The sequence below is a fragment of the Leucoraja erinacea genome, chromosome 18 (genome assembly GCF_028641065.1).
Source record: "Leucoraja erinacea ecotype New England chromosome 18, Leri_hhj_1, whole genome shotgun sequence".
In the NCBI taxonomy this organism is placed as follows: domain Eukaryota; kingdom Metazoa; phylum Chordata; class Chondrichthyes; order Rajiformes; family Rajidae; genus Leucoraja; species Leucoraja erinaceus.
Genome location: NC_073394.1, coordinates 19,465,905 through 19,482,167, shown reverse-complemented (window position 1 = coordinate 19,482,167; position 16,263 = coordinate 19,465,905). Strand labels below are relative to the sequence as shown.

The 16,263-nt window shown below is 42.6% G+C and overlaps 1 protein-coding gene and 1 long non-coding RNA gene across 2 annotated transcripts in view; one reads left to right on the top strand and one right to left on the bottom strand.

The window, feature by feature from the left end:
• Positions 1-16,263, top strand: part of swap70b (switching B cell complex subunit SWAP70b) — an 81,862-nt gene that overhangs the window by 30,961 nt on the left and 34,638 nt on the right. The window contains exon 5 of the mRNA XM_055649467.1: positions 6,369-6,515. Coding sequence (XP_055505442.1) covers positions 6,369-6,515 — 147 coding nt within the window. The remainder of the gene's footprint in view (positions 1-6,368; positions 6,516-16,263) is intronic.
• Positions 11,152-15,692, bottom strand: LOC129705721 (uncharacterized). Its single transcript, XR_008724959.1, has 3 exons — positions 15,570-15,692; positions 12,687-12,794; positions 11,152-12,544 (listed from the first exon to the last, which is right to left on the bottom strand). It is a non-coding gene; the product is annotated as an uncharacterized LOC129705721 (long non-coding RNA).

Below are 16,263 nucleotides of genomic sequence, written 5' to 3'. Positions count from 1 at the left end.
CTAGATATAAAAGCGTCACCCAAGCTCACTGCTCTTCCACTTTCGGCCACTATCGGAGCAATGCTGGGAAGGCAAGCGACTCCGGGTGAAGTCGCTGACATCTAGAAAAAGTTGCAACAGCCAGCACTTCTGCACCAGTTGCCACACGGATTGGGTTGACGTAGCTGTTGTTGCGGCTCGCGTTGTAGCTCCTGACCGACAGCACTTTCTTCAGGCCACCGCCACCAGCTCAATGCGTTTGGTCACCGTGGGGCTCCCTGCCCCCTCACCAGCTGCTGCTGCTTCCTGCCGGCCATTGCTTTATCCATCCCCCCCCCCCCCCCCCCCCCGCCCCCCCCCCCACCCCCCCCCTGTACCGCCGCCGCTGTTTCATTCTTCGCCGGTCATCTTGGTGACTCCAGGGGAGGAGGAGGAGGAGGCAGTGGAGTGCACAAAACGATGGCCGATAGGAAGAAGTGGCAGCTGGAGAGAGGGGAGGGAGCCCCATGTTGATCGAGCGTGTCCTGTCAGTGGTGGCAGCCTGAAGAAAGCGCTGTTGACCAGGAGCTATAACGTGAGCCCGAATAACAGCCGTGCCAACCGGACAGTGCGGCAGCTGGTGAAGAAGGGCTCGATGGATCAGGCCAGCAGCATTGGTGCCTAGTTTTCTGGTGCAACATCACAAAGTGCTGGAATCACTCAGCAGACTGAGTCGGTCTGAAGAAGTGTCCCCACCCGTAACATCATCTATCCATGTTCTCTAGAGATGCAGCCTGACCAGCTGAATTCTTCCGGCACTTTGTGCCGTTTTGTGTGTTAAGCAGCATCTGCAGTTCTTTGTTTCTACCTTGTTTTAAGGTGATTCCGACTTGCGTAAAATCTGACTTGCTAGGGGTTTACAGAACGTGATCCTTGTGTAAGTCCCGGAGTGTCTGTATTTGTGAAGTTTGGCATTGTGGCCAGGAATCTCTCTTTAAAGGTTCTTTTGATTAAAATCTGCTCCTGGCTCACTGAACTCATCTCCACATAACTCGATTCCATCCTATCCTTCCTTATTCAGTCCCTTTCTTGATTAGTAATGGTGTTTCTTGACAAGTAAGTGTGTCAAAGGTTACGGGGATAAGGCAGGCGAGTGGGGTTGAGCGGGAAAGATATGAATGGCAGCATAAGTTCGATGGGCCAAATGACCTCATTGTGCTCCTATGACTTCTGAACCTCCCACCTACGTCTGAGACACCTCTCATGTCCCTCAACTTTAACAACTTTCTATGGGGCACAGGGTTATATATTTTCTAGCCCCTATTGCCTCACCTTCACCATGAACATCCACTCCCTCTACACCTCCATCCACCACCAGGAAGGTCTTGAGGGCCTCTGTTTCATCCTCTAACTGAGACCCAAGTGATTTCCCGCTACCAGCACTCTCCTCTGCTCGGGGGAACTTGTCCTCGCCCTCAACAACTTCTCCTTTGACTCCTTTCACTTCCTCCTAATTAAAAGTGTTACCATGGGACCCATCAATGCCTGCCTTTTTGTTGGCTATGTCAGGCCATCCTTGTTTCAGACAGACACTAGTCCTATCCCCCAAATCAGTCTCTGCTGCATCGACAAATGCATCGGGGTGACCTCCTGCACCCGTGCAGAACTCGTGGATTTAATTAACTTCACCACTAACTTCCACACTGTCCCCAAATACACCTGAACAATCTCTGACACATCTCTCCCCTTTCTTGATCCCTCTGTCTCCATCACAGGGGACAGTTTATTGACTGGTGTCTTCTATAAACCTACCGACTCAGTGAGTTATCCGGACTACACTTCCTGCCTCCCTGCCTCTTGCAGAGATGCTATTCCCTACTCTCAATTCCTCTGTCTCTGCTGAATCTGCTCCCAAAATGAGACTTTCCATTCTAGGACATCTGAGATGTCCTCTTTCTTCAGTAAACGTGGTTTTCTCCCATCTGCCACAGATAGATCCCTCACCCACATCTCTTCTGTGTCCCAACTACTGTGTAGTTCTGCTCTTACTCCAGACGGATTGAGTTCCCCTAATCCTCACCATTCACCCCACCAGTCTCTGCATCCAACACATCACCCACCAGTCTCTGCATCCAACAACACATTTCCGTCATCTCCTACGTGATCCCACCACGAGTTGAATCTTCCCATCTCCACTCCTTTTCGCTTTCCACAGAGACCGCTCCCTCTGCAGCTCCTTGTTTCACTTGTTCCTCCCCATCCAAACCACCCCCTCCCCATGTACTTTTCCCTGCAACCGCAGGAGATGTAACATCTGACATCTATACCTGTACCTCCTCCCTCACACTCATCCCCAGACTACAGTGATCCTTCCAGATGTATCCTCTATCCTCATCTACTGCATCTGATGTTCCCGATGGGACCTCCTGTACATCGGCGAGACCAAGCATGAACTTGACGACTGTTTCGCTGAACATTTACACTAAGTCCACCAAGACATACTGGATCTCCCTGTTGTTAAACCATTTTAACTCCCCTTCCCATTCCCACACTGACCTTTCCAAACTGGGCTTCCTCCATAGCCAGAGTGATGCCACGTGCAAATTGGAGGAACAGCACCTCCCATTCCACTTGGGTAGATTGGCGAGGATAAGCTCAATAGGTTTATTCATCTTGTCGATTCACTCCCTATTTGTCATTCTGTTGCGTACTAACCCCTCCACTAACTCCATCCTCATCTCCCCAGTGCCTTTCATGTGAGCCCATGACATCTTGGACATAATGTTCTCTTAATGGATCGCAAACTTAACGGAAGTTTAAAATAAATTACTTGTCTTGTACCGTCAATACCGGGACCTATTTTGAAATTAATGCAACCAACTTTGTAGACACCAATGGGGAAGTATATTAGAAATTTAAAAATAGCTTTCAAATGAGGAATAGTAATGTTGTTTGAATTTTGTAGTGGTAATTCCATTCACAGCTGTACTTACATTCATATCTGTCCTGTCAAGTCCTGTTTAAAATCATAATCTTTCAAACTACTCCCCGTCTTCTGTATTTGATGGAATACAAGCCAGTTTGATGCAGTCTAGCCTCATTAGAGCTAAAGAAAGAACTCAATGCTTTGGCGGATTTGTGCTTCATTCTACACCTTCCACAGACATTGTACCCTTATGTAAGTGGAGCACCTAGCGCTGTGCACAGTAACCCTGTTTGGATTCAAGTACTAAAATTCCATCAGACTTTTTATTGATTTTTATACACCGGGCTGCTGCTTTTTAATAATCTGTACACAGGACTCACAATTCACGTTGGTTTTGCTTTGTTCCAATCTTTTTACTAATATTTTTGCAAAAAAATTAGATCTGTCCCTTGATCATCAGAAGTAGATGATCACATACTGTATTTACCTTGATTTAAGATTGCTTGGGATCCAAGGAGAGCTGGTCAACTGGATAGAGAATTGGTTTGAAGGAAGCAGTGTGATGGTGAAAGGTTTTTTTTGGAGAGAAGGAATGGGTGACTTTTCGGGCCGAGACCCTTCTTCAGACTGAAGAAGCTTGAAGAAGGGTCTCCACCCGAAACGTCACCCATTCCTTCTCTCCAGAGATGCTGCCCGTCCCGCTGAGTTACTCCAGCATTTTGTGCCTACCTTCGATTTAAATCAGACCATAAACCAATTCTTGGTCTGGAGGCCTTGGACATGGTGTGGCTCAGGGTTCAATGCTGGGACCATTGCTGTTTGTTATCCATATCAATGATTTGGTTGGGAATGTATCAGGCATGATTAGTAAGTTTGCAGATGACCCTAAGTGGGTGGTATTGTAGATCACAAAGATGGTTGTCAAAAATTGCAGCAAGATCTTGATCAGTTGGGCATGTGGTCTGAGGATTGGTGAATGGAGTTTTATACAGAGAAGTGCGAGGTGTTGGATTTTGGAAAGTCTAACCAGGGCACGACCTACACAGTGAATGGCAGGGCTCTGGGGAGTGTTGAAGAGCAGAGGGATCTAGGAGTGCAGGTACATAGTTCCTTAGATAGATAGATAAGATAGATAGATAGATAGATAAATAGATAGATAGATAGATAGATAGATAGATAGATAGATGATAGATAGATAGATAGATAGATAGATAGATAGATAGATAGATAGATAGATAGATAGATAGATAGATAGAGATAGATAGATAGATAGATAGATAGATAGATAGCTAGATAGATAGATAGATAGATAGATAGATAGATAGATAGATAGATAGATAGATAGATAGATAGATAGATAGATAGATAGATAGATAGATAGATAGATAGATAGATAGATAGATAGATAGATAGATAGATATAGATAGATAGTTAGATAGATAGATAGATAGATAGATAGATAGATAGATAGATAGAGATAGATAGATAGATAGATAGATAGATAGATAGATAGATAGATAGATAGATAGATAGATAGATAGATAGATAGATAGATAGATAGATAGATAGATAGATAGATAGATAGATAGATAGATAGATTGATAGATAGATAGATAGATAGATAGATAGATAGATAGATAGATAGATAGATAGATAGATAGATAGATAGATAGATAGATAGATAGATAGATAGATAGATAGATAGATAGATAGATAGATAGATAGATAGATAGATAGATAGATAGATAGATAGATAGATAGATCAAGAAGGCTTTTGGCACATGGGACTTCAGGTTGGGAAGTTGGGAGGTAATTTTACAATTATACGACATTGCTGACTCCACATTTAGAGTATTGTGTTCAGTGTGGGTCACGCTATTATAGGAAAGATGTTGTTAAGTTTGAAAGGGTACAGAGAAGAATTAACAGGATGTTGCCAGGGCTTGTGGGCCTGAGCTACAGTGAGTGGTTGAGCAGGCTAGGACTTAATTCCTTAGGTGCAGAAGGATGAGTGGTGAAGTAAGAGATGTATAAGATCACGAGAGGATTAGATAGGGTAAATGTACAGAGTATTTTACCCAGAGCAGAGGAATCAAGAACCAGAGGACTTCGGTTTTAGGTGATGGGGAAAGATTTAATAGGAAACTGAGGGGCAACTTTTGTACACCAAGTGTGGTTGGTATACGGAATTGTTTTCCAGAGGAAGTAGTTGAGGCAGCTCTTACACCATTTTTAAAATTTAGCCATGTACATGGATAGGAAACGTTTGGAGAGATATGGGACAAACACAGGCAGGTGAGACTGGTGTAGATGGGCATGTTTGTCCGCGTGGAGTAGTTGGACTGAAGGGCCTGTTTCCATGCAGTCAGACTATGACGTAATTGCCATCCATCTTTCAGTTTTCTGCACTCATTAATGTATAAATCTGCCATTACTCACAATTTTTCCTACATCTAAATTGTTAATTAATAAAGTGACTATCGTGAGCACGGGTTCGAATGGAATGTAGTGGTTGTCGTAATATTCTGATCATCTGGCAACCTCAGGACTTTGGCACCAGACAGTTAGATTTTTCGGATTATTTAAATTTATTTATACCACAATACACTTTTCATACGTTAATAAATTCATGTTATAGGAATAGATAATAGGTGCAGGAGTAGGTCACTTGGCCCTTCGAGCCAGCACCGCCATTGAATGTGATCATGGCTGATCATCCCCAATCATAGGCTGATCATAGGAGGTTCCTGCCTCCTACCCATATCCCCTGACTCCGCTATTTTTAAGAGCCCTATCTAGCTCTCTCTTGAAAGCATCCAGAGAACCTGCCTCCACTGCCCTCTGAGGCAGAGAATTCCACAGACTCACCACTCTCTGTGAGATGAAATGTTTCTTCGTCTCCCCTCTAAATGGCTTACTCCTTATTCTTAAAATTAAAATATTCTTAAAAAGTAGAATTAGGTCATTTGGCCCATTAAGTCAATCATGGCTGATCTATCTTCTCCTCTCAACCATGTTCTCATGCCTTCTCCCCATGACCCCTGACATCCTTATTAATCAAGAATCTATGAATCTCTGCCTTAAAAGTATCCATTGACTTGGCCGCCACAACCGTCTGTGGCAATTAATTCCTCATTTAATTCACTTGCTTAAAAATTTGTTACCCAGCTTAGCAATACATTTTCCAGTGAGCCTGGTTTATTTTTAGGGTGTTTGGGAACTGGAGCCACAATGAGTTAATGAGTTTCAAGGGAGCAGAGGAACCATGGCCAAGAGTGCGAGAAATAGCGTTTGTGATGTAGATGCTGAATTATTGGAGCTTCTGAATAGTCTACCTACCAATGCATTATCCGCTTCCCAATAACCTGCTATATAACATTCCCAACCAGGCAAAGGATTTCTCATTAATGCTATTTGCTTTAATTGCTGTTAACTGTCATGTATTTTATTCAAAGTAATGCTGAACAATTTATCTTTTAAACAGGGCTATATGTGGAAAAAAGGACATAAAAGAAAGAACTGGAATGAGCGCTGGTTTTTGCTGAAGCCTGATTTAATTTCGTATTATGTTGGTGAAGATTTGATGGAGAAGAAGGGGGAGATTTCATTGAATTCTAAGTGCTACGTGGAGGTAAATGTTTTAAACTGCATAAGTACCAAAAAATCCCCCATTATTTTTTTTAAAGTATTGCTGCAGTAAAATATAAAGTTTAATTTTAGATTTGCAAGTTAACAATTTTCATGTTGATAAATTCATAACATAGGAGTTATATTCATAACTCATAACTTATACCAAATTCATAAGATATACCTAACCCAACAATGTTTGCTGAAGACACATTTTCAGAACATAAATTAATTATATCTCCAGGAATATCTTTGATGAGAACTGACAATTCTAAAGTGGAATTAAAAAGAAAATGATGAAAATACTTAGCATCACTGAATAGACAAGCCAATTCAGAGCGATGAATTTTCATCAGTTGAAGCGTCACATGAGCACACCTTGCCACCTGCTTTAACATTGATTATCCTGATCACCAGCTTTCACTTATGAGGAGTTATTTTAGTTTAGAGAGGCAGTGTGGAAACAGGCCCTTCGGCCCACCAAGTCCCCGCCGACCAGCGATCCTTGCACATTAACACTATCCCACACATACTATGAGACAATTTACACTTGTACCAAGTATACAAACCCAAGCCAATTGACCTACAAACCTGTACATCTTTGGAGTGTGGGAGGAAACTGAAGATCTCGGAAAAAACCCACGTGGTGACGGGGAGAATGTACAAACTCCGTACAGACAGCACCCATAGACGGGATTGAACCCGGGTCTCGGGCGCTGCAAGCTCTGTGAGGCAGCAACTCGAACGCTGCGCCACCATGCCTTGATGGAAAATTAAATGACTTTTCCTTTCTATCATGCTGTTCCACTTAATTAAACATTGGGCATGCACACCATATGGTGTGGTAATTTGTTCACCAGTGAGGGACCTATAAGTACTTTCTGTTAGTCACAGTATCAGGTGCTGCCATGTGTTGTGATCTTCACCTCTCAGTATGCTGGCTTTAATCACATCTCCCACACATGCATTCAAATGATATGTCTTCTGTTCATCATTTTAAAGAGGGAGTCTTCTTTCCTTAAAGAGCATTAATGAATCAATTTTTGTGATCATCAAATGGTTTCAAGGTCTCTTTTACAGTACAGACAAGTCCAAATCCCCATCCGTCCATGGTGAGATGTGTGCATGCATTCAAATCCTCAGAATCTCCTCCACCTATTACCGTATCCACTGCCCAAAAGTCTCTTTCTTTCGCTTTTCTCATGCTTCCGTTTCTTTTCTCTAACAATTGCCAAAATAACCTTTTCAAAAAGATGTTAGTTCAGTTAACAACATGCTTGATACATCGTTAAGGAGTATATTTTGATCTGTTTATTGCAGTGACTATCAGTTTGTGATGCTCAGCGTTCTTGGCTGCAAACCTTTGCAAAGTTTAGTAACAAAATAAAGTTCTAAAATAGGAAAGTATTTAAAATACTCAGCATGACAGGAAACATCTGTGATGAGGGAAACATAGTTAATGTTTCAAGCCAATGACCATTCATTTGGGTCCAATGAAAGTTCACTGACTTGAAACTGTTTCTCTTATTGATTCAAGATTTTTGATGCCCATCAGTAAGTGCATAAGTGCTGTGTGCGAATGCAATGGAAAGTTGTACACCGCAAGGATGCTTAACCATCTGCTGAATTGCCCATCAATTAACAGGATGATGGTTGTAAATATAAAGGCATTTTGCTTGTGCTAGTGTAATGAGTTAGGAAAGATTTATGTATCATATATATTTGAAATCCTACTTAAAGTTAACTTGTTTCCTCTCATTTGTTTTCACCACATTCTACATTAACTGACCTCAGTCCAGTCATCTATCTGTACTGCAATATATTTTTTATCGCTCAGTTCTCAGTCTTGAGATGCTATATAATGTTATGAAAGAAGCACTTGTCCTACTTTAGTACCTCTTATAACCTTGGGACACTCAGTCTACTTTGTAGCCAAAAAAATATTTTTGGAAGTGTTGTCAGGAAATGTAGCAGCAATTTTTGGCATAGCAAGGTCTACCAGATGCAAGAAGAAAAATAACTTGATATGCTTATATATGTCGATGAGGGGGGGGGGGGGGGGGGGGGGGGGGGGGGGGAAAAACCTTTCTGTTCAGAATAACACCATGACATATTTTACATCCACCCAAGAGAACAAATGTAATGGATTCAAAAGATGGTATCTTGGATTGTGCAACAGTCCCCTGATATCGACACTACTGTGGAAGTTTGGGTCACTTCTTTGCAGCCTTTCAAATTGGAAACTTCTTAGTAACTACACTTACTCAACTGACAAGCTTGGCTTCTTTAGTTCCTTATAACTTTTGATGACTTCTGGTTTGGTATGAAAAAGGTGAGATACCTCAAACTGACAGCAGCAAGTTTTCTTGGAGATCAGACAATGCCATTCTGCTTTCCACAGAAAAGACGGATTCCCAAATTCACCAGTGTAGTTTGAGGTCTCTGATAATAAATATTTATTGTACATTGTATAATAACAGAATATTATACTTGTATGGTTTGCCCGAAGATACACAAAATACTGGAGTAACCCAGCGGGACAGACAGCATCTCTGGAAAGACAGAATGGGTGATGTTTCGGGTCGAGACCCTTCTTCAGTCTGAAGAAGGAACTTGACCTAGCATTTTGCTATCTATTTTCATTTCTATTTTTGCGTCTATCTTCAGTTTAAACCAGCGTCTGTAGTTCCTTCCTACAACATTTTGTATGATTTACCTGTTGTACTTCTTTACACCTGTCCTCTGAGTTCAGTCTGACTCGTGAGCATGGGCCAAAACTTAGTTTTAGAGAGAGCAGCAAAAGTCAGATTATTTTTTGGAAGTTTATTAAGTCTGAGCAAATGCCACGAATACCATAAACTTGATGCCGGATGTTATATGAAATTACTGAAGACTTTTGGATAGAAATACATTCCTTAAAAACTATTTAGAAACGAGGAACTGCAAATGCTGGTTTATCAAGGAAAGACAGAAAAGTCTGGAGTGACTCAGTGGGTCAGGCAGCATCTCTGGAGAACATGGAAGGGTGACGTATCGGGTTGGAACCACTGAGCTATTCTGGCATTTTGTCTTTCCACTTGAAACTATTTGTTCATTACTAAGGCCTATGCATGATCTTTACCCGTGACATAATTTGCAATTTTCTTTCTCTGCCTCTGTCCACATGATCGACTATTTCACATGCCTTCCCTAACATTAAATACTTTTTCACTTTAACTCCAGGTAATTTTGTACATAACTCACCCTGGCGATCATTCTATGTTACTACGAATCAGCTCCGTTTCCATGGAGCCATGGTCTGCTGTAGCTCTTTTTTTCCAAATTAAAATATCACACTTGTGGCAATTGGCTTGCAAATCACAAAACTTGATGAAGAGTTTTACCTTGGCGATGATTTGGATTTTTGGACTTCATGAAGACTGATGGGAATAGAACCACGCTTATAGATGCTATATTGGAACTTACCTGTTGTATTGCAAATATTTTATGCCAGCATACACTGCAGGGGTCAGAGAAGGTTCTTATCTATACTATTACTAAAACTCTCATCTTGACCACTTCTGGTCTATGTTGTAAATAAATTTGTGCAAAACCCTACCCTATAATGCTATGATTTTTTCGCCATCTTACTCACTGTTCTCCTCCACTCCAAGACACCAAGTTTTGTTCCGATCGGTGAAATAATAGAAAAGTTATGAAGGTTTAAAAAATTGTGAGATCAACAGATTGGTCTTCTCGCCTGTCAGTCACCATGAAGGTAATGTCCCTTCTGGGGGCCAGGAGAATTAAGCCTCGGAGGCTGGTCGTGAGTCGGTCAGCCCGCCCGGAAGACCGTGAGTGAGAGTAAGGTCCAGAACTGTGAGTCTATGCCGTGCTGAGTGAACTGAATTCCCGCTCAGTCCAGAGTCGCGCTCATTCCGCAAGTCCCGCTCAGTCCAGAGTCGCACTCATTCCGGTAGCCCCGCTCAGTCCAGAGGGGGGGGGGGGGGGGGGGGGGGGGGGGGGGGGGTGTGTGGGGGGGGTGTGTGTGTGTGTGTGTGTGTGTGTGGGTGGAGTGTGTGTGTGTGGTTGGAGGGTGTGTGTGTGTGTGTGGAGGGTGTGTGTGTGTGTGTGTGTGTTGTTGGAGGGTGTGTGTGTGTTGGAGGGTGTGTTTGTGTGTGGGAGGGGGCTGTGTGTGTGTGTGTGTGGAGGGTGTGTGTGTGTGTTGGAGGGTGTTTGTGTGTGTGTGTGTGTTCGAGGGTGTTTGTGTGTTGGAGGGTGTTTGTGTGTGAGCCCACCAGCCATGAGTGAGTGAACTGTGAGCCCACCAGCAGTGTCTGACTGAACTGTGAGTCCACCAGCCATGAGTGACTGAACTGTGAGTCCAAGAATCCATTTGGCCCACAATGTCCATGCTAGCCCTCTGGCAGCCTGTCCCTTTGGCCCACAACACCCATACTAACACTCCAGAAAGCACCCCACTGGCCACCAATAATGGAGACGTGAAATATTGCGTTGGGGGACCACCCCTCCCATGTAAGAATGGGACCCAACGGGTCCCACTTAGCCTTGTGCTTTTATAAGCAGGCTCTTCAGGATTTTTTGCTACTTGCAGCCTGTTTGGAAAGTTCAAAGACCCCTTGGTTCCTCATTAACCTTTTTGCCTTTTTGTTACTGTATCAATTTACCATGAGTTAACTCAATAGCTGGATTTCTTTGGGTGCAGGAGTCCATCCCCAAGTGAGTGTTGTTCTAACTTCTCAAGGAATCATTAATTTTTAGTGCAATTTTTACTGTTCTTGTTGAGCCAGGGCCTTGAGCCGTAACGTTTGTTGTTTCTTCTTCCGTGGTCATTGTATCGGTTGTGATTCTATATATAGTTATATCTATAGTAGGATTGGCTAGCTATAGTTGTTGCTGTGTTAAATCTACTCCTTTACTGTATGATACTTTTAATCTGTTGTTTTGGTTTGTTTAATTCAAAATTCAAACTTCACTTTCTCTTTGCCTCTGGGCCATTATTCACAAGCACGTTAGTAAGTGAAGTATATATTTTTCCTCTTCTTCAAAATATCTTTTAACTTCCCCAAAAAACTTTAACCACTTTTTGTCTGCCTTTGGTTGTCTCTTTAACAGTAACTTGGCCACTTCATTCCAGTCAAAGTTAAAGTACCCAGAGTTAAGAATAAAGCACATCTTAATATTTCATTTGTTTGGGCCGATACTACTTTATCAATGTGTAGGAAATAACTACAGATGCTGGTTTAAACCGAAGATAGTCACGAAAAGCTGGAGTAATTCAGCGGGACAGACAGCATCTCTGGAGAGAAGGAATGGGTAACATTTCGGGTCGATACCCTTCTTCAGAGAGGTGTTGACCCGAAACATCACCTATTCCTTCTCTCCAGAGATGCTGCCTGGCCCGCTGAGTTACTCCAGCTATTCGAAACTACTTTAACAATATCAGTTTTTGGTTGTGATATCTGTTTTGGCCATTTTTTTTTTTTTTTTTTTTTTTCGTTTAGTTCAGATATTTTCTTTTGATACCATTTTAAAATGACATATGATTTGCTTAATTTCTACTGAGCCCTCTTGCCCTGTTCCGGCATGCATCGCGCTCTGTGAAATGTACCTTTAATTGTTTATTTCAGTTCAACATACTAAGTAGTTGCTTTAGGAAGGGTTTGTGTCATACAGTAAGAGGCACCGATTCCGTGTTCAATTTTCCCACAATATTTTCTCATCTTGTTAGAGACATTGTTATGCCTGTGGTATTTCACATTTTAGGTACTGTGTTTTAGTGGCTATCCCTGATGATTCATATTGCATATAGATTTGTCTCTCCTCTTTTACCTTTATTGTATGTACCAAAGCTAAGTTGCCCGCGCATCAAGTTTTCCCTTTCCCACCGTTGACACTACTTTTAATAAAACATGTAAAATATAACACTGTAGAGTATGTTCCAACTTCAGTTGCTTTTCCCAGGCAAGTCCCAGTTGGCTTCTCATTTCACTCAGCTCCCATGAGACGCACCTTCGTCCTCTCCATTCTTCCCTTCAGGAACAAAGCAGAGTAGAAGTTTATTTTTCATCATTCCTGTTTGCACAATTTGGATTGCATGGATCTAGATTTGGTGGATTTTTACATTTGTAAATGACTCTTTGGCAGAAAAGACTCCTCCAATTATGTCAATTACCTGTTTCTGATGAACCAGGAACTGATACTGATGGCAATACTCCCGTGGGAAAATCACCATCCTGTTGATTCATCATTTTGCTATGTACAGGGCTGCACATTTTACCCACTGTTGATATAAAAAAAGATTTTGACATTTTCAACTGATGTTAAATGACTTTACCTTTTTGGATAGTTGTGCAGCATGAACAATTTAGTGAGCTGTTCTATAATGATGGACAGTCTCTTGTACAGTGGTTTAAATACTCCTATTTCTTGTCCCTTTTATATTAACCATTCTCCCGAGTCCTGTCCATGTGGTTTGTCTGGCTCTAATTTAATTTTATTGGCTTTGTTTTCTGCCATATTTTCTGCAACATACTTATAAACCTCCTCCATCTGACTTATGGGTTCCCTTGCAGATCTATCCCAACATATTAAGTTTTCTTGCCTTTTGGTCAGAGTAAGTATGAACAAGTATGCTGGCGTTCTCATAGGTCTCTTGAGGGTGAATCCGCGTAAAGCAAGAAGGCTGGTTGGAGTCCCTGGCTGCATCCTTGGGTTCTGTGCAGACAAGCTGGCATAGGCATTCGCAGACATCTTTAGTCTCTTGCTAATCCATTCTGAGGTCCCCACTAGCTTCAAGAAGGCCACTATCTTCCCGGTGCCAATGAAAAGTAAGGTAGCATGCCTTAATAGCTGCTGTCCACTATCATGATGTGCTTCGAGAGACTGGCACATTAACTTCAGCCTCCCAGGCAGGCTTGATCCACTGCAGGTACACAGTTTGCCTAGTGTCGCAATAGGTCCACAGTAGCTCCCTGGGCATAAATTCATCTCTACCTAGGCAACAAGGACACCTACATTAAACACTTCTTCAATCAATTATATTGCCGCTTTCAACACACAATCCCATTAAAACTGATCTCCAAACACAAGGACATAGGAATCGTCACTCCTCTCTGTCAATGGATCCTCGACTTTCTGACACACAGACATGATCTGTAAGGATTGGTGACAACACCTCCTCTACAATAATTCTCAACACTAATGCCCCACAAGGATTGTTCCCAGTCCCTTACTATACACACTATACACTCACGACTGTACGGCCACTTCACACTGTCACAGAACAGCAACCAACATTCCTCCTCCTCCCTGCTCCGGTCGGGCAGAAAATAGGGACGTTCAAAGGCACGCACCACCAGACTCTGTTATTAGGCTTCTCAGCTGTCCGTTCATAAACTGTCATACTCTCCGATCCATCTCATTGCGGACATTGGACTTTGTTTCTGGATCAGGTGCACTACAATACTGAGAACTATATTCTGCATTCTGTGCCTTCATCCCTGCTACCAACGTGCATGACCACAAATTTGCACCACTATATTCCATCTGCCCCATCTTTGCAACTCTCCCAACCTGTCCAAGTCCTTCTGCAGGCTCCTTGCCTCCTTGCCTCCTCAACACTACCTGCCCCTCCACCTACCTTTGTGTCATTTGTAAACTTGGCCACAAAGCCATCAATTCAATTATCAAAATCATTGATAAATAAGGTGAAAAGTAGCGGACCCAACTCTGACCCCAACGTAATAGCACTAGTCACCAGCAGTAAACCAGAAAAAAACCTTTATCTGAATATGTTGGTAAATGTGCCAACTAATACAATCAGAACTTCTCACTCGCACTTTCATGCAACTGCTGTTCTTGACTGTGACTGAATCAAGACAAACAAGTTTCAAACGTGCTCCAGAACAGAAATTTTAAAAAATGGGACTTTTCAGAACTATCTTTAAAAAAAAATTCTACTGAAGGACGACAGCATTTGTGATTCCCCACCCTCACCAGCTGCTCCAAGTTATTAGCAAAAATACCAATTCAGAATTGTCAGTTTTAATACAGGTACATGGCAATTATATATCCAGAATTGTAAACTTTCACATTTTTACCAATGTTAACCAGAGTTTCACGGCATCATTGTGAAATGGAACCCTTTACTTCCTCTAATGACAATTAAGGTAACAAACAAAAGAAAAAATAAATGGAAACAAAGAACATTACATAAAATAGGAAAAACAAAATCCAGGCTCGGTGCTTTCTGCCTTTGAGAACCTTCACAATTAACTATAAAGCTTTTATTTAAAAAAAAAGCTTTATTTCATTACGGAAATTAATTCTTGGCACCTCAATTCCAAGAACAAAGGAAAAGAGAAGAAGTAGGTAGAGCTCTACGCAGCTTTCACATTTGCACAACTTGTTGAAGAGACACTTCCTCTGAAACTCTTTCACACGTTAACACCAGTACGACTGCTGGTCTTGGAGAAAGTCCATTGGTATTTCTCAGGAGACAACTTGATCTTCTATTAGCAATTTTTTGGTGTGATTGATACCTTTATACTGACTGCAAAGCTCCAAATGTTTATTTAAATCTATTGGATTAATATATCTGGTTAGTTAATGATTTTTATGGGCTCATTTTAGATAATATTAGCCTCTGAGGTAAGTTAATAAAGTTGTTTGTTGTCAGTAAATGAATGTTCAATTGAGCTGTTACAAACTGGGGATTCCTGGGTTACGAATTATCTGAGCTACAGTAATCTGACTTTAAGCAAATTTTCCCAGACATTTTTGAAGGATTTTACAAAGGTTCAAAGGTTCATTTATTGTCACATACACCAATTGGTGTAGTAAAATTCGAGTTGCCATTGCAGCACATTAATAAGAATACAACATAACATTATAAAGGAGTTTAACATTAAACATAAAAAACATCCCCCCCACAATGGTCCCCACTGTGAGGGAAGGCACAAAGTCCAGTCCCCAAACTCTTGTCCACCCATAGTCGGGCCTATTAAGGCCTCCGCAGTCGCTGCTACGGCGGCAAGATATTTCAGGCCCTTCTCACCGGGTGATGGTGCTCCGGCGTCGGGAGAACCCTCTCAGTGGCTTGGGATACCTGGAATGGCCGTTTCCTTACCGGAGACAGCAGCTTCCGAAGCCGACAGGCCACGCTGGAAGGAGCTCCACCATCTCGGAGAGAGATCCCAGGCTCCACGATGTCAAAGTCAGCTGGACGCTGCACAGACCTGCAGCTCCGCGATGTTCAATCGATGGACCCAGCACACCGGAGCTCCAGCGCGGCGACCCGGGCAAGGCATCACCCGCTCCGCAATAGCGCTCCAGCGCTGTGCCGCCGCCGAAGCCGTGGTTCTGGTCGGTCCCCTCAGGAAAAGCCGCTTCTGACCCGATGGCAGGCCGCGAGGACGGGTCGAAGATGCTGCTCGGAGGAAAGCCACCTCTCCGACCAGGTAGGGAACAGGAAAAGCAGTTTCCCCCCCACCCCCCCCCCCCCCCCCCCCCCCCCCCCCCCCCCCCCCCCCCAATGAAATGACTAGACCTCCAAAACAAAAAAACACAATTTTAACAAACTAAAAGAAGTGAAAAGGCTGACAGCTGCAGGCAGGGCAGCCATACCCAACTGGATGGCGCCCCCATTTTTCATGCTAGTAACAATAAAATGTTTCATGGTGACGCAAGGAACTGCAGATGCTGGAATCTTGAGTAAAACACACAAAATGCTGGAGTGACCCTATTGGTCA